Here is a 24,192-nt window from a genome sequence, read left to right as displayed (position 1 = left end):
CAACCGAGGGGAGGGGAGGAACGAACGGAGGCGAACCGTGTCCAGCACGGCTCCGATAAACTGAAGGGATTGAGTCGGGCACAATTGAGACTTGGGAAAGTTCACTTCGAACCCCAGACGTTGAAGGAAGATGATAGTCTGTTGGGTCGCTGAAATAACCCCCTCTCTGGTCGATGCCTTGATCAGCCAATCGTCCAGGTAGGGAAAGACCTGTAGCCCCCGAGATCTCAGGGCTGCAGCGACTACCACCATACACTTCGTGAAGACTCGAGGGGACGAAGCCAATCCGAAGGGGAGGACCCGATATTGAAGGTGCAACTCCCCCACCTGAAACCGTAGGAACTTGCGGAAGGCGGGATGCACCGGAACATGAGTATATGCTTCCTTCAAGTCCAGGGAGCACATCCAGTCCCCTTCCTCCAAAAGAGGGTATAAAACCGGAAGCGACAACATACGGAACTTCTCCCGGACCAGGAACTTGTTGAGCTTCAGGAGGTCCAAAATGGGGCGTAAGTCCCCGGTCTTCTTTGGGACCAAAAAGTAACGGGAGTAAAAAGTAAAGGGAGTAAAACCCCCGGCCCCGCTGGTCGGGGGGTACCCGCTCCACCGCCCGAAGGCTCAACAAGGCCCTGGCTTCCGCGAGGAGTAGAGGAAGCTGGGCTCGATTGCACGGAGAAGCCCCCGGCGGATGTTCCGGCGGCGTGGCTAAGAAATTTAGCGAGTAGCCCTCGGAGATGATCCGAAGCACCCAAGCATCTGAGGTGATCCCGGTCCAGGCCGCATGAAAGGCCCGCAGCCGACCCCCGATGGGAAGGGGGTCCGGCGAGAGTGCGGAGGGGGCCCGCCCCCATCCGCACATCACGTCAAAAAGACGGCGCCGGCTTGAACGCCCCCTACGCCTGAGGTTTTGGTTGGCCCGCTCTACCCTGTTGCGGGGGGCGCCGGGGCGGAGGCCTAGAGCAAGCCGGCGTGGACTTTTGCGGGTATCGCTGCGGGGGAGGTCTAAATGGCTTCTGCGGCAGGGCCCGAGGTTTAGGACGGACCAAGGAGGCAATGGAGCGCTCCTGTTCCGACAGACGTTTGGTCGCCGCCTCCAGGGACTCATCAAACAATTCTGAGCCCACACTCGGTAGATTGGCCAGACGCTCCTGCAAGTTCGAGTCCATATCAACCGTATGGAGCCATGCCAGCCGGCGCATCGCCACCGCAAAGGCGGAGACCCTCGAGGCCAGTTCAAATGCGTCGTAAACAGCGTGGAACAGGTACAGACGCAATTGAGACAAATTGGCCATGAAAGTAGCAAACCCCTCCTTATGGGAATCTGGCATGACCCCATGATAACGGGGCAAGTCTTTCACCATGCATCGAAGATAGGAGGAAAATGTAAAGGCATAATTGAGGACCCTGGTAGCCATCAATGAATTGGAATAGAGGTGGCGACCAAACTTGTCCAGGGTCCGCCCTTCCCGTCCGGGAGGGGCTGCCGCCGAAACCCTCGAGGGCTGCGATTTCTTCAGCGCCGACTCGACAAGTAACGACTGGTGAGACAGTTGTGTCTTCTCGAAGCCCTTACATGGGATGGTCCGGTACTTGGACTCCATCTTAGACGGCACCGCTGTGACTGTAAGAGGGGATTCCAAATTTCTCAGGAAGGTCTGGTGGAGGACCTTATTGAGAGGCAGCCGAGGAGTTTCTCTCTGGGGAGTGGGCAAGTCTTGCTCCTCCAAAAACTCCTTCGTATATTGAGAACCCGCGAGTAAGTCCAGGTCCAAAGCACGTGCCATATCCTGCACAAATCTGGAAAATGAGGAGGGCCTGGAAGGCGGGGAAGGAGTTCGGGAAGCCCATGCCGCCAAAAAGGAGGGGGAAACCTCACGGGAATACTGAGGCTCCCTACTAGACCTCGAACCCCAGGAGGCCACATCCAGGGACCTTGAAGGGGTCGGGGATCGCCTATTCCCCGAGGAGCCCTTGGGAGAAGTCCCCGGGGTACGAGGCACCGAGGCACGCCCCCTCCGTCTCGGCGAGGAGCCTCTCAAACCCCTGCCCTCGGAGGAACGGAAAAGCCTCGGGTTGTCGAGGCGGAGCTCCGAGACCCGCAACGTCTCACCCCCGGTCGGCGAGGAGCGACCGCGTCTCCGAGGAGAACCCCGAGAACGCTTGGGCTTCCTCGGCCGACGCCTCGCCCGAGGCCGGCCCGAGGGCGAGGAGCCCCGGGAGGACCTCGAGGAAGAGGAAGAAGAAGAGATCCTCCTAACCCGACGCACCTTGTCCCGAGGCCGCACGCTCCGCTCAGGTTGGTCAACCGAGGCCGAGGTCGAGGGCAAGGTCGGGGTCGAGACCGGGAGAACCCCGGGGGCCGAAGCCGAGGGGACCGAGGCCGAGGCCGCCGGAGCAGTCGAGGCCGAAGCCGGCTGCAGGTGTGCGAGAGCCCCGGACAGCTCCGAGGCAATCAGCGCTCGGAGCAGGTCCTGGAAGACCGGAACCCCCATCATGGCGGGTAGGTCCGGGGCCGTCGGGTGCTCCCTGGAGGGCGACCTCGGTTTCGAGTATTCCCTCGGGGCACCCAACTTCGACACTCGGGGCGGGGCCGAGGACAACCCACCCGCCGTCGAGGAGCCCGAGGATGGCTTCTTTGCAGACCCTGGAGTCGAGGAAGGAAGCGAGGACTTACCCTGGGCAGGCTTTGTCGAGGTAGCAGGCTTGGATGAAGCCGAAGGTCGCGGCGAGGTCGAGGTACCCGAGGCCAAGGTCAAGGCCGGGGCCGAGGCCGACGTCGAGGCCTTTGCCGCCACGGGGTCCACAGCGAAGAGCTCCGCCATTCGGGCACGGCGTCGGCGGAGCGCTCGAGACTGAAAAGTCGAGCACCTATCACAGGACTCTGTAGGATGCTCAGGACCCAGGCAGAGCAAGCACCACCGGTGTGGATCGGTGATAGAGAGCAACCGATCACACCGGGTGCACTTTTTAAAGCCCGTCAAGGGACGGGACATGAACTCAAAAAATGGCCGGGAACGAACGATGTCCCGTGGCCGCGGCTACCGGGAGCCCCCGGAGTCGAACAAAAACCTTTATTTATTTTTTTTTTTTTTATGTTAACTAATACACGAACGAAGAAAAACAACAAATGAAACACAGCGACCGAGCGAAAACACCCAACCGCGGTGTCAGAAGGCAAAAGCTAAAGAGCACAATTTCCACAGGGCTTCTGGCTCCGTGGAAAAAACTGAACTGAGGACCACGAGATGGGGATGCGCCCTCTAGTGGGCAAGAAGGCATGCACATGCGTGGTGCAGTGTAGCAAACTTGAAACTTCAATCAAGTTTGCTTGAAAAGCTGTCCGCGCTGGGGCTCCGTAGATGACGTCACCCACATGTGAGAATATCATGCCTGCTTGTCCTGGGATAACTTGTTGTTTAATAGCAGTTTTCATCTCCAGAGTAGTTTTCTGAATTTCCCCTATCTTCACCGTATGATCTTGTATTTCAGCAAAAAGCAGAGAGGCAAGATGGCGATTTGAGCACGATGTGTGTGTTTAAGCTCCCGTTCTAGCAGCATTATTTTTCCTCAAAAAGCTTTTCTACATACCTGGTTTGTGATGCCAAAGAGAAGGGGAAGGCAGAGAAGTATCCCTCTACCTCTGTCAGTGACTTCAACACCGCGCCAGACTGCTATCACAGCTTTTGCAGTCCCTTCGGCGGCATTGAGTGGCTCAGCTTAGATGGCGAGATGTTGCTGAGCCCGCTGGGACCTGACCACACCAGCTCCAGGAAAAGCAATGGTGGTGGACCTTCATAGTGTGGGACCTCGGGAGCATCCGAGTGTGAAGGATGCACTATTGTTTGCAACACTGGAGGGGGAAGCATTGTTGCTTCCTGGGACACCGCAGCTGAATGGGGGAGGAGCACTGTAAGTGAGCAGTGGTGAGCTCGGAGGAGACATGAACTGGGTAGAGAGTTGCGTCCTACGCAAGAATCCTGTCAGCTACCTGAACTCAAGCCGCTCGTGAAACTGGCAGTGGTTACTCTGGACTCACTGTGGTTAGCCATAGAAAACCTTCAATTGGTATGTACTGTCTTCATTTCTCTTATGGCTAATGTTTCAATTTGAGACTGAGATGCAAGGTCATTAATTTTTTTAAAATGGAAAAGTCAGCCGTTTTCATATAAAATATGACTCAAACCAGCTTCTCACATTTAGAGGTCTTAAATAAAATCTTTCCTCAGTACTTTAGTGCAGAAGAGTCCTGATCAAGCAACTGGAGAGAGCAAGTTCAAATTGGTTTTACTAGCAAATAATTGGCCTGGTTTCAGGGCATGGCACATGGCAGGACCCCCTTTAAAAAAAACACACAATTTTATGAGCAAAAGATTATACCTACCTGAGAGAGCCAAGAAATTGATGTCATGACCAGCTACTTTGGCAAATTTTCCAGACTGGCCAAATCCAGTTAGCCTTGCATAGATAAGTCTCGGATTTTCTTGCAACAATTTCTCTGGGCCAAGACCCAGCTTTTCCATGACACCTGGACAGAAATTAACCAAAAGAAACCATCTTATATGGTATTCCAGGACTCTAAAATGCAGTTTTCTGAAGTTTAACCAGAATAATATTAGTAAAATGTAACTTACTCCCCCCCCCCTTTAGAAAACCACAGCACGGTTTTTAGCGCCGGCTACAGTGGTGATAGCTCCAACGCTCAGAGAATTCCTATGAGCGTTGGAACTGTTACTGCCGCAGCCGGCGCTAAAAAACACGTTACGATTTTGTACAAGTGGGGTTAATAATACACTATATATTTGGAGATATCAAAATAAGTATATACTGAATCATGAAGAACCTAACACAAAAATCTGAACAGTGGAAACTAGGGCTCATGCCTTCAGGTGGTAACATTTTCTGGTTGTTGACTGCTACAGCAGAAAAATCATCACAAAGCCCATTGCATCAATCATGTGGCACATACTCATAGGTGTGCATGGGGACATCTTCGGGAGGAAACAGAGTTGTGATGTGCGCATCAATTTTATAGAATAAGTAAACGCACACTTCCTACAGAGAAAGTTGCACCTTTTGCACTACTTGTACTAGTTCTGAGTGTGCACCTATGTTGCATTATAAAATAGCCATCAAACAAGTGCCTCTCCAGACATTCTAAACAATTATCCCCATATTTTGTAAGCTCTTTTGGCAGGGATTCATTATACAGTACCTGAAAAAAAAAAGTTTTATAAACTGCTTTATAGTCTTTCTTCTTGTGGATTAAATCCCTGTATTCACACCTCACTTTTCCCATCGATGTTCCTTGTAATCTTGAACAAGGCCCTAAACTCCCATTATCTCAGGTACAAATATAAGAGGCAAATTTACTAAGCTGCAGTAAAATAGCTTATTTGTAGATAAATTGCTATAGGACTCTTTTAATTCATATGTTTATGAATCCTAATGCAATTAATTCGCTTTGCATTGCTGTGGTTGGAAACAATACGAGTTTCTAACCATGATGTATAATAGTGGGCCCCAACTTGGACCTGCCCTAATTTTAAGCTCCACCCCAATCTCTCTAGCTATTCACTTCCCTGGTGGCCTATGTGCTTAAGTAAGAACCTCCCTCTCCACCTCGATGACTGTCCATGCTTTAAAAAAATCTATCTCCAAGCTCTGCCACCATATCAGGGGATCCCTGATGATTCAGCAGATAGCAAGAGCGATCCACACAGTCCCTTGGTGCTACTTGATCCCCTGGGAGTAATACTGTGAGACTACAGCAAGGGGATCGTGCAACCATTTTGGAAAATTTGACAATTGGGCATTCAGCAACTCCTTGGTTCCCATAGTTGCCAGGGCAAGAGGGCTGCAAAAGATGCTGAACATTTTTACAAAACAGGCAGATGTCGAGAGACTTTTTTTTTATTTTTTTTAAAAAGAATCACCAGAGGGGGCGCTGTTGAGCCCGAGAGAGATGGCAGTGTGAGAGAAGAGCTCCTGCACTCTTTATTTAAATTATATACTCTACTCCTCTCCACCTAACTTATTTTTCATCGAAAAATCTCATCGGGAACCCCTGCACATCTTCTACATCGTATCCTGCACAGTTTATCAAAGCGACGATGTCAGATAAAAAAATCAGCAAAAGACACAAACCAGAGCCTACATCGCCGTCAAAAACCCCTCTTCCGGAGTCCTCCGCGGTCAGTAATCGCGAGTTACTAGATGAACTCAAAATACTTAAAGATCTAGTCTCCGAAACTAAATCGGACACGGCTGAAATTAATGAAAAGCTGACCGCCCTCACAACGGAGTTTGCTCTTGTCCAGACACGTGTTACTGTTCTGGAGAACAAAATGGAGGCGAACATAAACAACATAAACGATCTCAAGAAACAAGCTCAGCGTATTACAACACTTGAACGGGAACTTGAAGACAGCAATAATCGTTCGCATAGGAGCAACTTTAGAATCCTTGGCATTCCGGAGGAAATCCCAGATCGCGACCTGATTAAATACTTGAGCACTTGGATCCCAAAATTGCTGGATCTTACTTTTCTTCAGGACTTTGAAATAGAAAGAGCTCACCGTGTACCCTCGCACCGTTCCTCCACTGATCGTTATCCCCGGCCTGTGGTAGTGAAACTCCTCCGCTACCAGCAGGTAATCGATATTATGCAACGCGTGAAGATTCGCGCCCCGTTGAAACACCAGGGAGCCACCATACTCTTTGTTCCAGATCTCAGCAAGACGACGGCTCACAAACGCAAACAACTACTCTCATACCGTCCTCAACTGAAACAACTCAATGCCAGATATGGTCTCCTATACCCAGCAAGAATGAGAGTAACACACAACAATACCACAAAGGATTTCCTCAATCCTGAAGATCTGGCTGCCTTCATTGAACAACACGCGCCGACTCCTATTCATCAGGTTTGATGTGTGCTGTGAATCACCTCGCATGCATCTTTCTCACTGACTGCTACATGTCATAATTCTGCTTGCTAGCACAATCAGTTGCATGCAGATTCACTTCAGTAAATTTGATGTTTGTTGTGACTTAACCTGCATGCTTCTCCTATTCCGCCTTCTGTTTGTCATGTTCTCACAGGTGGACACATTTTTAGCATGCTACATTTCACTGACTGAGTTTATTGTGTTTTGAGAAGCACTCTGCATGCTATGCCTGCACTGAACGTTATATGACTTGTTATTGCCTTCTGACATTATCATCAGTATACTGTTTTTGTTGTCTGAGTTTATTGAATGCTGTTTATCACATTGCTTTTCACTTTCACACTGAATGATATATGTTATCTTCCTGTTGCATGACGTTGCTACAAGCATGTTGATCTGTATATTCAGTATATCTTACTGTATTGTTCATGGTTCTCTGTCTCTGTCTGTCTGTCTCTGTCTGTCATGGTACTCTACTCTGTCTGAGTAGAGTATTATTACTGTGAATTTATACTTATAGGTGCTCTTCCCCCTGTCGCTCTCTGTTGGCTGCTTAGCTGTCTCCCCATAGGTCTCTCTATCTAGTGATGCTTTCATCACTATCTCACTGTGTTCTGTTATACATGACACCTTTTTTTTTTTCTTTACTACCAGGATTACAATACTGTCTCTGTATTCTGTCCTTTTGCATATACATGGGATTTCACTGTCTGTAAATTTCTAATTGCTACTGTCAGGGAATTCTATCATTATTATTACTCAAGCCCCTTAAGTTAATATCCATAAATGCTAAAGGGTTAAATAACAAGATCAAAGCTAAGAAATTACTAACTTATATTGAACGTTTTAATCCTGATATAGTCATGCTCCAGGAGACTCACCTAGATGAGCTTTCTTCTAAAAAACTCTTACTCCCCTGGGCCTTACCCCCTTATTTCTCTCCTGCGATTGAGAAGAAGGAGGGTGTGATAACCTTCATAAGGAAGCGTCAGGGCCTGTCTGTACTCTCTTCATCATCTGATCTGCATGGCAGATGGGTAAGGATCAATCTCTTGTGTGGAGACTCTAATCTTTCTCTGTACAATATTTACGCCCCAAATGTGGACAATCCTGATTTTTTTCACGAGATCTCAGCATCCGTCCTCTCAAATTCCAACCCACAGACCATACTTGGGGGTGACTTCAACCTTGTGCTTGACCCCCTCCTGGATCGCAAGTCCCAGGTTCGTTACAAAAAATCAAGAGCCTGGTTTACCCTTCATCAAATGCTTGATACCTTGAAGATATCTGACATATGAAGGCTTCAACACCCTTCACAAGCTGATTTCACTTTTTTTTCACACCCGCATCTCTCGTACTCTCGGATAGATTATTTTCTCATTAGTCACTCTTTAATCCCTGATGTAATAGACTCTCACATACATCCAATATCCATCTCCGACCATGCTGCAATCGAATTGACAATAAACGCTAACATACCTACAAGCCCATGCAAGCAGTGGAGATTTAACTCAATTCTTTTACAAGACCATAAATTTACTGAACATGTTAGAGCTGCCATCACGGAATATTTTCTTCTTAATCATCCTGAACACACTACATGGAACACTTGGTGGGATGCTTTTAAAGCGTACATTAGAGGTCATATCATATCTTATGTAGCCCATAAACACAAAACTCACAGACAAGATTTAAATCAAATGGAGATGGAAATCAAACGCCTGGAATCTTTACACCAACAGACACCCTTGGACATACCTCTTTTAACACAACTTGGAAAACTGAAATACCAATATAATGTTTTGTTGAGCAACTCCGCCGCTCACACAGTATTTCAGAAGTCCACCTCCTACTTTGCTGAAAGCAACAAATGTGGTCATCTTCTGGCTACATCCCTGAAAAATAAAACAGATAAAGCAGACATTGCCAGCATAATCCTAGACGACTCTAACATCCTCACCAAACCTGCCGACATTTCTCAAGCTTTTATGCAATATTACCGTACCTTATACACAACAGAACTAGATGAATCCTGCGTCACCTCTTCCTTCCCGGAGAGCCTTCCGCATCCTAAGCTGGACGCTCTGGACTCTGTAATGCTGGATGCTCCTATCACAGCTGAAGAATTATCTCAAACACTCCATACAATGTCTCCTGGCAAGGCCCCCGGCCCGGATGGTCTGACTGTGGAATTTTATAAAGAGTTTCAGGATATCCTTTTGCCTCACTTTCTCCGACTCCTTGAACATCTTAATGAATCTGGCCACCCAACTGGTTCGTTCACAGAAGCCACCATTATTGTACTGCCGAAGCCAGGCAAGGACCCTAAACGGATTCCCAACTATCGTCCTCTTTCCTTAATAAATGTGGACGCTAAACTCTACGCCAAAGTTCTTGCCTATAGAATCCAACGGATAATCACCAAACTCATAGTCTTGGATCAATGTGGATTCATCAACGGTCGCCACTCTTCTGATAACACATATACATTTTCTAACATTATTTCACTAATACACAACAAACACTCACCTATTGACCAACAAATATTAGCTATTGGCCTTGATGCTGAAAAGGCATTTGATAGGGTTGAATGGCCTTTTCTTTTTAATGTAATGCAATGGTTCGGGTTTTCTTCTAATTTTATCAAACGAGTCAAACTGCTATATACTGCTCCCTCCACTAAGACACTAATAAACGGTAATCTCTCCTCTGAATTTAACCCCAGTCGAGGTACCAGACAAGGTTGTCCACTTTCTCCCCTCCTATTTGACCTTGCATTGGAGCCTTTACTCATAGCCATCCGGAATAACCTGGACATACACGGCTTTCAACATCAGAATCAGGAGACAAAAGTTTTGGCCTACGCTGATGACATCCTACTTTACATTTCCCCCCCATCCATATCTCCTCTCTTATCTACAATCGAAAAATATTCCCTGGAATCTGGATATAAATTAAATAAAAACAAATCCATAATCATGCCCCTAAACTGCCCAGACATAAAATATGAGTCCCTTCAACTGGGCTTTGAATGGTCGGAATCTCATATGAAATACCTGGGGATTCTCTTCGGTCCAACCGTTGAGGAATCTATTCAACTCAACACTGACTACTTGATAGATACTGTCAAAACCCTCACTCAAAAGTGGTCACCACTGAACTTATCGTGGTGGGGCAGACTTGAGTCAATCCGTATGGTAATCGCTCCTAAAATAATCTATGTTATGAGTATGCTTCCGTTTCTCCTCCCTAAACATTTATACAAACAAATTGATACCTTGCTTTCCCCATTTTTATGGAATAAGAAACAACCCCGGATTGCCTTGTCAAAATTGAAGAACAGCAGAACTCAAGGCGGTGTAAACTTCCCAAATTTCCTCCATTACCATCATGCTTTCATTATTCAACATTGGTCTCAGTCTCTACCAAATCCTTCTCAAGGTCCTGTTCCTGCCTGGATAGAATTAGTTTGGGCATCTTATGGTTAACTTAAACTCCAATGTTTGGCTTGTCTCACCTTGTCTAAAAACGAGCTGAAGGATCCCATTCTTGCCACACTGAAAATTGTCCTGACCTCCATTGACAATGCCCTCCCAGTTCCATGGTCCGCCTCCAGCCGGATTCCCATCTGGAATAACACTAGAATCAGAATACAGAATGAAATGTTCTCGTGGCACATATGGCGAAATAATGGCATCCGGTTCCTTCAAGATTTAATAATACATAACAGATGGCTCTCCTTCTCTGAACTATCTGACAAGTTTAATCTACCCTCAACCCAATATTTTCCTTGGATGCAACTACGACACTGTCTAATACATGCCTTTTCTAACATGTTTGAATTGAAAGACACCCCGAGCTTTCTTTCACACAATACAATACTGGCTGAGTTCGGTGGCAAGGCCTCCTTGTGGTACAAATTATTCCAAAAAATATCTACAGACTCTCCACTCCCCAAAGAATCTAAATGGTCGCATGAATTGAACCTACCTTCCGATGCAACAGACTGGTCAGTAGTTTGGTTGCAACTTTTTAAATCAATCAGATCAGCATCTTTACTACAGTCTATGTTTTTTCTACTACACAAAGCCATTTGGACCCCCCTTTTATCTCATAAGATTGACTCATCCATATCTCCCAATTGCTGGTCATGCCAACTCCATCCTGGTACTTTATTGCACCTTTTATTTTCCTGTTCTCACCTCACAGTTTACTGGTCCAAAGTATGGTCCACCATATGCTCTATCATGTCTCTTGATGAACCTCTGTCATTCTGCATAATAATATGCATGTCACAAGGTTTACAGAATCCACTGGATAAAACCTCGGCTAAATTGTTTACTCTTTTATTGGCCTTGGCCGTTCAAAATATCCTTTATAACTGGAAAGACTAATCTAAAGCTGACTTTCACACCTGGTGGAACTCTGTCTGTCTGACGGGAAAATATGAAAAGGTAATAGCTGAAAGGAACAACAGAACATTGCAATACGAGCAAATTTGGTCTCCAATCATCCGGTACTGTGAATCTCCACATTAATCCATTTTTTCCCTTTAGCTACAGTTTTTATTTCTTTATTTCCACAGTTAGTTACTATTTCATTTGTGCATGTAACACATATCGTGTCTCAACCATTTCCCATGTATATATGCCTCAGAATATTATTGTCATATACACAGTGATGTTTTGCTTCTTACTATTGTTCTATATATTTGTACTTCTTTTTGTTTAAAATCAATAAAAATTTTTGAACACAAAAAAAGAACCACCAGAGGGAGATTTTGCTTGACCACTTGAGCCACCGGGGAGTTGGATAGTTGGGGAAGGGGGGGACTTCTTTTCTATTAAGCCAATCCCTTTAATTAGATCCTGGAGAACATTTCATGCATTGCTTGGCTAGACTGGTAAGAGTAGATTGATAGAGCATCACTCACGTATTACTATGGAGAAAATGGAAGCACTCTGGTAGCCCATTACAAGGAGGAGCAATGTGATTTTTTTCACCCTGCAGTGCGTGGTGTTAAGAGCAATTACCCCAGTCTCAGCATTTTGAGAATTTTGCCAAGCAATTACGACAAAGGGAGCAAAAGTGCAAATATATATTTTTTAATCTGTGTAACTACATGGACTTAGGTTAGAGAGCAGTTAGCATTTTTTTTAAGCCTGCTATTGGTCCCTGTTTGGAAAAGAGGAGGAGCTCTGACTTCAAAATCTTATTTAATAAAGGCCAGCGACTCTATCTAGCTCTGCACCATGTTGTTGAATACTGTGGCACAGAAGTAGAGAGATTTTCCCCTTACGTAGCAGCGGTGAAACAGGGATCCCCTGTCAGGTTGAAGTGGTTGCTGAAGTTTTTGTGGATTATTAAGCATTTAAGAACCTGGTAAGTGGCTATTTATGACAGCATTTTTAACTGTTCCTGCGTAAGATAGAAGTTGCACTAATAATTTCAAGGATAAGTTCTTTGGTTTTTCAGCTTACACTGGAGTTTGGCCCATGACGTTGGAGAGTTGCTTAGGGCACGAATATAATATGAAAGTGCTGTAATATAAAACACTGACAGAGGGGTTTTTTTTTCTCCACTTGTTTGTTGAAAAGGCTTTCCTTGTGAGATGCTCTTCTATCTTTGACATAGCATTTTATTTTTTGGATTTCTAAGTTTTTATACTTCCATCCCTTGTGGTGATTAGTAAAAAAGCCCTAACTATCTGAGCCACTCTGTTATTTTGCTGTCACTGTAAGCAACATCTCTTGATAAACACTTCTCTGGTCTTTGTAAAGTCGAAGTCAAAACACAGAACCTACTATGCGCTCCCGTCTCACCCTTCCCTCTGCATGAGCTTTGAATATTTTTAAGCAAATAGTGTCAAAACAGCAGCCTTACTTACCCTGACGAAAAGGTTCAATGAGCACATCTGAGTGAGAACACAGTTTCTTCAACACCAGGGCTCCTTCTGGGCTTTTAATGTTCAAAGCTAATGACCTTTTGCCACGTGCCAACATATCCATTTGTAGACCACTCTTCATCCTATCTACACGAACCACTTGTGCGCCAAAATCTGCGAGGATCATTCCACAAAAAGGAGCAGGAGCTAACCCAGCCAGTTCTAACACGCGCACTCCACAGAGGGCCATGCTTCCTAGGTACTGAAAAAAAATATACACACGACAGAAAATTAGAAGACCAGATCAATTTGAATTCCATTTAAAGAAGCACTAGTAGCAGCAGTCCTCAAAGCACCCTGTTGCCTTCTCTTTCAGGGTCATGCCTAGATTTCTTTTCAGTTTTGCCCTCATATTTATTTAAACATATTTACAGCTTGTATCACCTGTATTGCTTACATTTTGCATTCTATAAATGGCGCCTTAAGACCGGTATGCGCCCTACTGGCATCTAACTTAAGTGCAAAATGCTGTTTTAAAAAAAATGTAGGCGCCTGCATCGCGGCTACAGAGGCTCTTTACGATACCTAATGTCAGCTTGGAGAACTCACCAAGGTTCTTGAGCCTATGTGTTAAATTTTCCTAAACATCCAATTTTTCCTTCAACTCAGTTCTTGAAGAGCTATTTTGAAGAAGTGCTTTCTTTGCCTAAAGAGGCTTTTTCACCTATTAATAAGGCGTTATTAAACAGTATCACTTCTCAATTTAAAATTCGCACCCCAGGGAGATACCTAGGGAGTTGCTCAGATTCTAAATCTTGAGATTACATTATATTACATTAGTATTTATGGATCTCTAATATGCCCCAGGAGTTCAATGCAATTTACAATTTAGAAGAGCCCAACCATATCCAAGGATTACGTTATTGCATGAGTTCATGACACAGATAATTGGTTTGAATTCATGTAGGTGTATGCTTATGGCAGTGGTCTCAAACTTGCAGCCTGTCAGGTACTATTTTGAGGCCCTCGGTATTTTTATTATAATCACAAAAGTAAAATAAAACAGTTTCTTGATCATATGTCTCTTTAGCTATAAATGACAATATTATTATTAAGATTTAGCCAAAAGGAAAGATTTATAAACTATACAGTTTTACCTCATGCAAAGTTGTCATTTCTTTAATAAGACATTAACTATTTTTTTTCTGAGGCCCTCCAAGTACCTACAAATCCAAAATGTGGCCCTGCAAAGGGTTTGAGACCAATGGTTTATGGTATATGGTTTAGAGAGAGGACTGGTTATACCTGTTGCTCTAATCTTGATATTATAGGTTCTGGTACGGGTACCATTTTCCCAGTTTGTGGGGTGATGGATAAGTAGAGAGCTTGACCATCTAGCGAGGTAGGATAGATGATTTATATCTTGGTTTCCGGTGGTCATAGCCTGTTGTTGGTGAGGGAGGGGTGTAAAGTATTTTCCAAACAGATAGTTTTTTAGGTTTTGCATTTTTAAAAGTTCTGGTAGGAGGGGGTTGTTCCTTAGTTGTGCTGATAAAGGATGCCATCATTTTGCTGACAGGTTATAGGAAGGTTGTAGAGTGAATGTTTTTGTATTTGATAATCTTATTCTCATATTGTTGCTGATCCAGGTTGTATTTGTCATTGGGTGAGATTTCTATAAAATTCGACATGTAGTCTGGTGTTTTGCATGGAAGATTAAAAAGATCAGTGCATATAGTTTAAAAATACACTTTGTTTCAAAGGGAAGCCAATGTAGTTTGAGATACAGGGGTGTCACTTCATCATATTTTGTTGCTACATTTTGAATGGTTTGCAGGGGTTTTTTTTTCCAATATATTTTCTTTACATCCTACATAAAGGATGTTGCAGTAGTCTAATTAGGATACTACCAGTAATATCTCATGATAGCCTACACCAGCTCCCTCCACTTTGGCCAGCCTAGGAGTACAAAAAGCAGGGACGATTAATGATGTTGTTTAGACATGTCTACGTTATATGTGATAATCGTAGGGAAATAAGATTTTATGTATATGATATGGAAACCGCATAGTTGAATGCGGTATATAAATTTTTAAATAAATAAATAATATAATTTTTTCTTTTTTAAAGTAAACTATGTAGACCAGTGTTCTTCACTGATTTTTAAGTCATGACATTTTTTTGGGTCCAATGAGCTTAAGAACTGGCAAATATCTTCCCATGCAAGATTATGACACTATTGACTAGCCTACTTTCAAACTATTTATTGGGTATATCCTGAAGGAAGTGAGCATTTACAAATACATTCTCTCACCTATTCAGACATGCTTTGCCTTCAAGTATGTGGGTAGAGGGGAAAGGGGCACGCTGGCATTGGAAGGTAGAGGGGGAAGCAGGGGTGGGGGAAGGGGAGATGCTACCTGCAGGATGTGGAGGAAGGGCAAAACTAGTCACCTTGGAGTGAGGTAGAGTGGAGAAGCTGAGATGCTGCACCAGGTGGTTTAGAGGAAAGGGAAGTGGAGGAGGGCACACAGCTGAAGGTCCCCAGGGTAGTGTAATAATTGATCTTACCCATGTAGAGCCACAAAGTGGATATGAGAACGCTCCAGAAGCCACCAAGAGATTTTAGGCTTACAAATGTAATTTTAAATACTAATTTTGATTCAACAAACATACTGCCACACAACAGTACAATATCACGTAGGTTAAGTGCAAGCGATGAGGGTGCACATAACACCTTGGTTCAAAGTACCATAGAACTTTTCTCTAATTTTCAAATCTATCAAGCCAATATTAAAATGGGAGGTGTACGCTTACCAACAAATCTGTAATTCTACTTTGCTTAGACTTTTGGGGCTGAGCTGGAGCAGAGGGGCCCCACTGGGAGATTTTGCTGCTACTGTGGGCAAAGGCCCCATGAAGCGCTACTGGGTTGCATGACTGCTTGATCACATTAACGAAAAAGCATGTGCAAGTTGACCAGTATTTATGTGCATGCAAATCAATGTGACCATGCAGGCACGTGACCCAACGGAGCTTTACACGAGCTCTCTACCAGCAGTAGCAGGGGAGGGATCACTAGATATGAGGCCTGCAAAAATGGACTACAGAGGCTACCTACTGGAGAACACTGCCCTAGGGCAGGGGTAGGGAACTCCGGTCCTCGAGAGCCTTATTCCAGTTGGGTTTTTCAGGATTTCCCCAATGAATATGTATGAGACCTATTTGCATACATTGCTTTCAATGCATATTCATTGGGGAAATCCTGAAAACCCGACTGGAATACGGCTCTCGAGGACCGGAGTTCCCTACCCCTGCCCTAGGGTGTTTGATATCCTCCCTCTATCCCAGGGGTGTCAAGTCCTTCCTCGAGGGCCGTAATCCAGTCGGGTTTTCAGGATTTCCCCAATGAATATGCATGAGATCTATCTGCATGAACTGCTTTCATTGTATGCTAATAGATCTCATGCATATTCATTGCAGAAATCCTGAAAACCCGACTGGATTACAGCCCTCGAAGAGGGACTTTGACACCCCTGCTCTATCCCCTCAGTCTGATGAAAGGTATACAATAGAATTTTGGATTTACTTCACACTTTTTTTGTGATAGCTCAAGGGGAGTTGTAGCACATATTTATTTACCTGTCCCTGTAGAACTTACAATCTAAACTTATACCTGATGCAAAAAATGTCTCAATGACTTGTCCAAGACCATAAGGAGCAACAGTTGAATTTAATGCGTGCTTTCCTGGCCACCGGTCCCATTGCTCTCTGAGGCTACTGGCCAGAGATATCAAGTGACGCTCATTAGGTATGTGACACCGGTCTCCCTTCCTAAAGCCATCTCTGTTATGCTCTAGCCGGTTCAGCATGTATCTCCCTCCAACCTCCAGTCAAACTTATACCGGAAGTCGCTTGCAGTCTTGCAACTTTCTTTCTCCGGTATCCCGTCTCCTCTGCCGCAGCCTCTCTCCCTCCCAGCTTGCTGGAAAAAGAAAGTTGCACCAGAGGAGAGCGGGTCGCCAGAGATCCAAAGCAGCGGGGTTTGTCACCTGCAATCTCAAACACAAGTGGGGAAGTAAGAGTGCTGCACCGGGACAGGATTCAAGTGTGAGCGTACGAGCTTCTCAGCCGTCAACTACCTACTCAGGTTCCTCCAAGATATCCAAGTGCCGCTTTCTCTTGCCTGGAATAATTCCGCGCAGCCGCACTCATCCTTTGCCCGGGCTGACGCAGTAAGACTCCATACCTGCACGGCTGAGTAGCGTCAGAGATCACCTGATCTGCTGGCGCATGCGTGCGGCCAGCTCCGCGCTTAGTCAGATCGCTGCACGTGGGATCGACACCACGCGCGCGCCGGTAGATCAAGGGCATAGCCTCTGATATTGTTGGTTCGTGCAAGCGTTAGTGTGTCCTCGAGTGGCTGTGCTGATTACTGAAGCGAGGACTTTCTGCGCAGTGTTAGCTAACCTTGCCAGCAAAGCGGTGTTAAGTAATTTATTGGTAGTTACGAGATCGGCATCAATGCGGGAAGGGGGTAAAACGCGAATCTCAACCGCGTCCTTAAACATCTTCATTTATTGACAGCTAAGGTTTCAGATTTCATGCCTGCAGGTCCGCGTTTTAGCCCCTCATTCCACTGCTGTAACTGTTGCCTTTTCTGAACCCACAGATTAGTGCTGCCCGATTCAGGAAAAAAAAATTCGATTGGATTCAGCCTATTGAATTGGATTTTCGATGTGATTCGATTTTCCTTCCCAATTGGGTGTTTGTTTGTTTTTTTCAAACATCCTGGTGGGTTTATTTTAGGGCCTCTTCACCCTCTTTGCCTTCTCCTAACCACACTGATGCTGTGGTGTAAACAAAATGAACAAACAAAAAAGACTTTTCCTCTCTCTGTTAAATCCTAGCTCACCTTTGCGGTCTAACACCAACTCTGGCAGGATACACATTTCAAATCTGACATATTGTAATCACAAAACAGAAAATAAAATTATTTTTCCTACCTTTTGTTGTCTGGTCATTATTCAAATTTTGTTGGTCGCAGGCTCTGGTTGTCTTCTGATAACTTGCTTGCCATGGTCTCCTTTCTTCTTTCTCCGTGCTAACCATCCACCTGCCATCTCTGTCCTCTGGCATCTTTACTTTTTTTTCATCTCCCTCCACAGATCCACCTTTTCTTAACTACCTTTTCATTCAACATCTCTCCCTCCTTCCCCACCACCCCTGGGTCCACCATCTTTCCCTTTCTTTTCTCAACTACCCTCCTATCCAGTATCTCTATCCCCCCTCCACACCATACCTTGTGTCCAACTTCTCTCCCTTTCTGTTCCTTCCCTCCCTAAATAATCATCTCTCTTCTTCTCTATTTTTAGACCCATTATTTCTTCCCCCTAAAGTCCAGCATATGCACGTCTCTTTGAACCCCCCTTCCCTCCCTCCTCCGTGTACTTCTACACCAGGGCCCCCTCCCTTGAAGGTCTGTCCTCCCTGAAGGCCTGCACCCCACCCCTAAAGGCCTGCCTGTCTGCCCCTGAAGGTCTATTTCCCCCTTGAAGGCCTGTCTCCCCCCTTGAAGGCCTGCCTCCCCCCCTTAAATGCTTGTCCCCCCTTTGAAGGCCTGTCCCCCCTCCCTTAAATGCCTGTCTCCTCCCTTGAAGGCCCGTCTCCCCCCTTGAAGGCCCGTCTCCCCCCTTGAAGGCCCGTCTTCCCCTCCCCTTGAAGGCCTGTCTCCCTCCTTTAAAGGCCTGTCTCTCCCCCTTAAATGCCTGTCTCTCCCCCCCCATTGAAGGCCTGTCTCCCCCCTTGAGGGCCTGTCCCCCTCCCTTAAATGCCTGTCTGCCCCCCTTAAAGGCCTGTCTCTCCCCCCTTGAAGGCCTGTCTCCCCCCTTAAATGCCTGTCTCCCCCCCTTGAAGGCCTGCCTGCCTGTTCCCCCAAAAGTCTGTCCCACTCCCCACACCGAAGGACTGCTCACAAACCCCCTCCCCCGGAAGGCCTGCGAGTTCTCCCTGGCCTCCCACTGGTGTCCGGCTTCCCCCTGGCCTTCCCGCACCCATTTACCTTTGAAGAGTAGCCTGCACAGAAGATCGCGGCATTAGCGATGTCTGCAAACAGCTTCGGAGCTGTTTCCTCTGCCACGGTCCCACCCCTCCTCTGATGTCAGAAAAGGGGCAGGACCGCGGCAGAGGAAACAGCTCCGAAGCTGTTTGCAGACATCGCTAACGCTGCAATCTTCTATGCAGGCTACTCTTCAAAGGTAAATGGGTGCGGGGAAGCCAGACGCCAAGGGGGGGAACCGGACGCCGGGGGGGGACACTGGACAGCAGTACTTCACGACTGACCCTCCCCCCTCGCCCTCTAAAGCAGGTGCGGCAGCAGCCGGCCAACAAGAGCAGCTCTGCCGCTCCTGCTTTTGGGGGCGAGGGGGGAGTGTCAGCCGAATCGGGAAGCCGATTTTTTGTTATTTTAAATCAATTCACCCAAAGTGAATCGGTGAACCGATTCGAATCGTGAATCGGGCAGCACTACCACAGATCTGTGCTGACAGTCTTATTAATAATTTTTTTAAAAAGGGATGATTGTTTTTTTTTATTTTTTAAATCTTTATTCATTTTAAAAACTAACATCAAGTGCAACATATTATCAAACAATGTACAAATAAACAGCACTTAATTCCATCAAATGATATAATGATATAATAAATATATATCCCTTCCCACCCATCCTTTCATACAGCATAAAGACAATCAAGAGTAACACCAATGATCAAGACAAACAAAAGTGCGATCAAGTTTTAAGTTTATTGATTTTTAATATCCCGATCATAAAACAAATATCTGACCGGTTAACAATAAAAAATTTAAAATAGGAGAGTAAAAACTAGTTATTGGTGTATTAGAAAAATTAGAGAAAACATATTAGACATATACTGACAAACATGACCGTGAGGATAAATGGGAAGGAGGGAAAAAGTTACATAATATTAGAAGAAATGAGATAGAGGGAAGGGATAGGACATGAAGGATAAGGGTGCATGGTATAAAAGATATGCGCTGAAATAAAGGAGAGCTGTTAGGGAAAAAGATGAGTAAATAAATAGATAAAGAAAAGATTAGGATTTGTCAAAGGCATCCTGAAATAGGAAAGTTTTAAGATTGGTTTTAAATTTAGGTAAATGAATTTCATCCCGGAGAAATTGAGGGAGAGAATTCCATAGTGTGGGGGCTGTTATAGCAAAATTAGTTTTCCTTGTATAGTATGATTCTTTTAAAGAAGGAATGAAAAGAAGTTTTTGGCCCCTCCCACCCACCCATCCTGGACGTGTATAATCAAAGGGTTAAAACTAAAAATCAATCTTTACAAAATTTTGTCAATGGGTCTCAAACCTCCTTGAATTTCTTATAATGTCCCAATTGTATTGTACTCATACGTTCAAATTTATAAGTTTGGCACAAGGATTCCCACCAAAAACTAGTTTAATCTGTCCCAATTTTTTAAAAATGAGCTGTATGGCAACTCCCGTCATGATGAAAAGTAGTCTATTATTGCATGAAGTTATTGGATTCTTGGCCCTCAATAACGTGCCAAACAGCACTATATCATATGTCAATGCCACTGGAACTTCCAGTATTCTATTGATTTAACTCCAAATGGATTGCAAAAATTTAAGTATCAAGGGACAAAAGAAGAGCAGATGATCCAGTGTCCCTATATCAAAATGACAGCAGCATCTATTTGACTTAGAATTATCTAATTTTTGTAATCTAACAGGGGTCCAAAAACTTCTATGCAACAAAAAAAAAACATATTTGTCTCATAGATGCTGATGCTGTACATCTCATCTTCCAAGTCCAAATTCATGGCCATTGAGGCGCAGAAATCTGCTGCTTAATCTCAATGCTCCAAATGTCTCGAAGACTAGTTTTTGTTTTTTTATTCAAGAATTCAGATATTAATGGTTAACAAGACTAAGAATGTTATAATGCCACTCTGTTGCTCCATTGTTCGACCTCACCCGGAGTACTGCATTCAGTTCTGTTCTCCTTATCTCAAGAAAGATAAAGCAGCACTAGAAAAGGTTCAAAGAAGAGTGACCAAGATGAGGAAATACTAAAAAGGTTAATGCTCTTCAGCTTGGAAAAGAGGCAGTTGAGGGGCGGTATGATTGAAGTCTACAACATCCTGAGTGGATCGATTTTTCACTCCGTCAAAAATGACAAAGACTAGGAGACACTGGATGAAGTTACAGGGAAATAATTTTAAAACCAATAGGAGGAAATATTATTTCACTCAGAGAATAGTTAAGCTCTGGAAGCATTGCCAGAGGTTGTAAGAGCTGATAGCTGATAGGTTTTAAGAATGGTTTGGCCAATTTCTTGGAGGAAAAGTCCATAGTCTGTTTTTAAGAAAGTCATGGGGGAAGCCACTGCTTGCTCTGGATCGGTAGTATGGAATGTTGCTACTATTTAGGTTTTGGCCAGGTACTAGTGACCTGGATTGGCCACCATGAAAATGGGCTACTGGGCTTGATGGACCTTTTGGGTCTGATTCAGTAAGGCTATTCTTATGCTCTTAACATGGTGATGCATAGATAGCATATTGTCAAATTCAAATCCTAAAATTTTAGATCAATTTAAAATTGATTGCCCCTGATATAATCAACAGTGCTTCTTTTTTTTTTTTTTAATCTTAGGATCATTCCATATCCATAAAAACTTTGTCTTTTCTTGGTTCAACATAAGACAGTGATCTGTAACCCATTCTTCAAACAATCCTATACAATTCTGAATATCTGTTAAAGTATCTGACCAAACCTATGATACAGGTAGTAGAACAGTAATACCATCTGCATATATAAAATATTTTGCTCTAACATAATCTAAAATCAACACCCAACGAGAGTTTATTTTCATCTGGATTCGCTGCTGGTGTGAGGACATCTTTCTGGAGGTTCCCAAACTTTCTGGCATGCTTGGAGGACCTGTGCATACAAGAATTACACTGGAATAACTTAAACCCAAGCAGACCCTGTGGTTTCATTGGAGCACGATTGTCATCTGGAAGAGCTGCTGGTGTAAAGGAGAAAGTGAGGACATCTTCCTGGCAGTTCCTAAACTTTCTAGCACACTTGGAGGACTTGTGTGTACAAGAGTGACATCAATTTTAGCTGCCACCGGAACACCTTAAAACTGAGCAGGCCCCGTTTCTCTAATTTTTACCCTCACTGAATAGTCCTTCATTTTAAGAACATGAGAGTTGCCATACTGGGACGGAACGAAGGTCTATCAAGTCCACTTTCCTGTTTCCAACAGTGGCCAATCCAGGTCAGATGTACCTGGCAAGATCCCAAAAGAGTAAAACAGATTTTATGCTGCGTATGGACTTTTAGGAAATTAAGCAAACAATTTTTAAACCTTGCTAAGCTAACTGCTTTCACCACATTATTTGGCAATGAATTCCAGAGTTTAATTACACATTGACCTCCCCCCCCCTTTGACAAAGCCATGCTAGCATTTTTAGTGCTGGCCTCTGCAGTAACAGCTCCAACACTCAAAGAATTCCTATGAGCATCTGAGCTGTCACCGTCGCGGCTGCCACTAAAAGCGCTAGTGTGGCTTTGTAAAGGAGGTGTGAGTGAAGAAATATTTTGTCTGGTTTGTTTTAAATTTACTACTTCTTTGCTTTATTTTATGCCCCCTAGTCCTAGTGTTTTTGGAAATGGTAAACAAATGATTCACATCTACCCATTCCACTCCACTCAGTACAGGCAGTCCCTGGGTTAAGAACGGGTTCCGTTTTTAAAACCGTTCTTAAGTTGAATTTGTATGTAACTCGGAGCCTAGTATTCTCACCTTCTCCGCCTTCTTAAGGCCCCTCTTGCATACCTTTCCATCCATGCCAATGTTCCCACCACATCCAACATTACTCCCTCTTATCTCTCTCTTCCCCATGCATCTCTTCCTCACTCCTCTCCCACCACCATGTCCAATAATCCTCCCTCCCTAAGCCCAACAATTCTCTTTCTTCATCTCCCCATATGCACCATCTCTCTTTCCCTCTCTCAGACACCCAATTCTCCCTTTCTATTCCCTCCCTCACCTCAGCATCTCTTTCCCTCACTCCCTCCATTCTTCCATTCTATAGCTTATGCTCCCCTCCCTCCTTCCCTTCATTCTGTGTCCCACGTTCTTGCCCCCTCCCTCTTTCCTTCGATCATTTGTCCGAAGTTTGTGCTCCCGAGTCCCAACGCGCCCCTCTCTCTCCCTCCATTCTGTGCCTCAAGTACATGCCGTCATCCAGCGGATGTTTACCTTCTGGCCAGCTCCCTCCTTCCTGCCACAGTCGTTTCTCTGCAAAAAGCCGCGGGAAGCGGCTCTTACGCGCGTCCCGCGGTTGACCTGGAAGCCTTCCCTCCGACATGGAAGGAGTTTCCTCCCACATTGTCGGGAAGGCTTTCAGCTCAGCCGCATTGAGACACCGAAGGTAGAACAGGACCTCTGTTTCATAAGTATGAGTTCGACGCAAGTCGGATGTTTGTAAAACGGGGACTGCCTATATTTTATAGACCTCTATGATATCTCCACTGAGCCATCTCTTGTCCAAGCTGAAGAGTCCTAGCTGCTTTAGCCTTTCCTCGTAGGGAAGACGTCCAATTCTCTTTATCATTTTCAGCACCCTTCTCTGTACCTTTTCTAAGTCTGCTACTGTATGTCTTTTTTAAGATGCAGTGACCAAAATTGCACACAGTATTCACAGTGCAGTCACACAATGGAGCAATACAAAGGCATTTTCATTCTCATTTTTGTTTTCCATTCCTTTCCTGATAATTCCTAACATTCTATTTGCTTTAAGCCACCACTTGGTGGGTATTTGTTAAATGTTTCCTTTATCCTTCTGCTCTACATCCAGATAGCCTTCCTATGACAGCTTATTTATGTACATACGTATTTTCATATTTCTCAAAAAAAATCTATATTTCAGCGTGAAAAAGTCAAAATAATTTGCTCACCCACTGAGTTAAATAAAGTGTAATTTACCTATTGTTCAAGATATTTGGCATTGATCTATTTCTTTCTTAACATGTTTTCATCTTACATTGTTTATATTACTTCTGAAAACCCGAAGTGACCTAGAATTTTTCCTAATTTTGTAAGCAAAGCCGGGAGAACCTTGCTGTGAACATGACTGTATGTGTGACACATAACCATCAAAGTGTACTTCAAAAGTAAAACCATCTCTGTGGGGCCTTTGCAACAGGAAATTGATTTTGTCTGCGGCAGGTATACATACTGTACAATTATTTCATCATTTTGTTATTCTTTCTGGCATTAACTGTAGGTGGCACAGGTACACTTGTTCCT

The 24,192-nt window shown here is 44.6% G+C and overlaps 1 protein-coding gene across 5 annotated transcripts in view; it reads right to left on the bottom strand.

Annotated features, from left to right (window-relative positions):
• Positions 1 to 17,133, bottom strand: part of AMACR (alpha-methylacyl-CoA racemase) — a 59,407-nt gene extending 42,274 nt beyond the window's left edge. Inside the window, exons 1-3 of one of the 5 annotated variants that reach the window (XM_033933144.1) lie at positions 16,978 to 17,133; positions 12,835 to 13,093; positions 4,382 to 4,525 (exon numbers count right to left, since the gene is read on the bottom strand). In XM_033933144.1, coding sequence (XP_033789035.1) covers positions 4,382 to 4,525; positions 12,835 to 13,081 — 391 coding nt within the window. In that variant the 5' untranslated portion in view covers positions 13,082 to 13,093; positions 16,978 to 17,133. Of the gene's footprint in view, positions 1 to 4,381; positions 4,526 to 12,834; positions 13,094 to 16,473; positions 16,489 to 16,883 lie in introns of those variants that run through there. The other 4 variants (XM_033933155.1, XM_033933170.1, XM_033933163.1 and 1 more) reach the window with 4 other exon arrangements.
• Positions 17,134 to 24,192: the final 7,059 nt, after the last annotated feature.

The sequence above is a fragment of the Geotrypetes seraphini genome, chromosome 1 (genome assembly GCF_902459505.1).
Source record: "Geotrypetes seraphini chromosome 1, aGeoSer1.1, whole genome shotgun sequence".
In the NCBI taxonomy this organism is placed as follows: Eukaryota; Metazoa; Chordata; class Amphibia; order Gymnophiona; family Dermophiidae; genus Geotrypetes; species Geotrypetes seraphini.
This window is presented reverse-complemented; position numbering and strand designations above follow the sequence as displayed.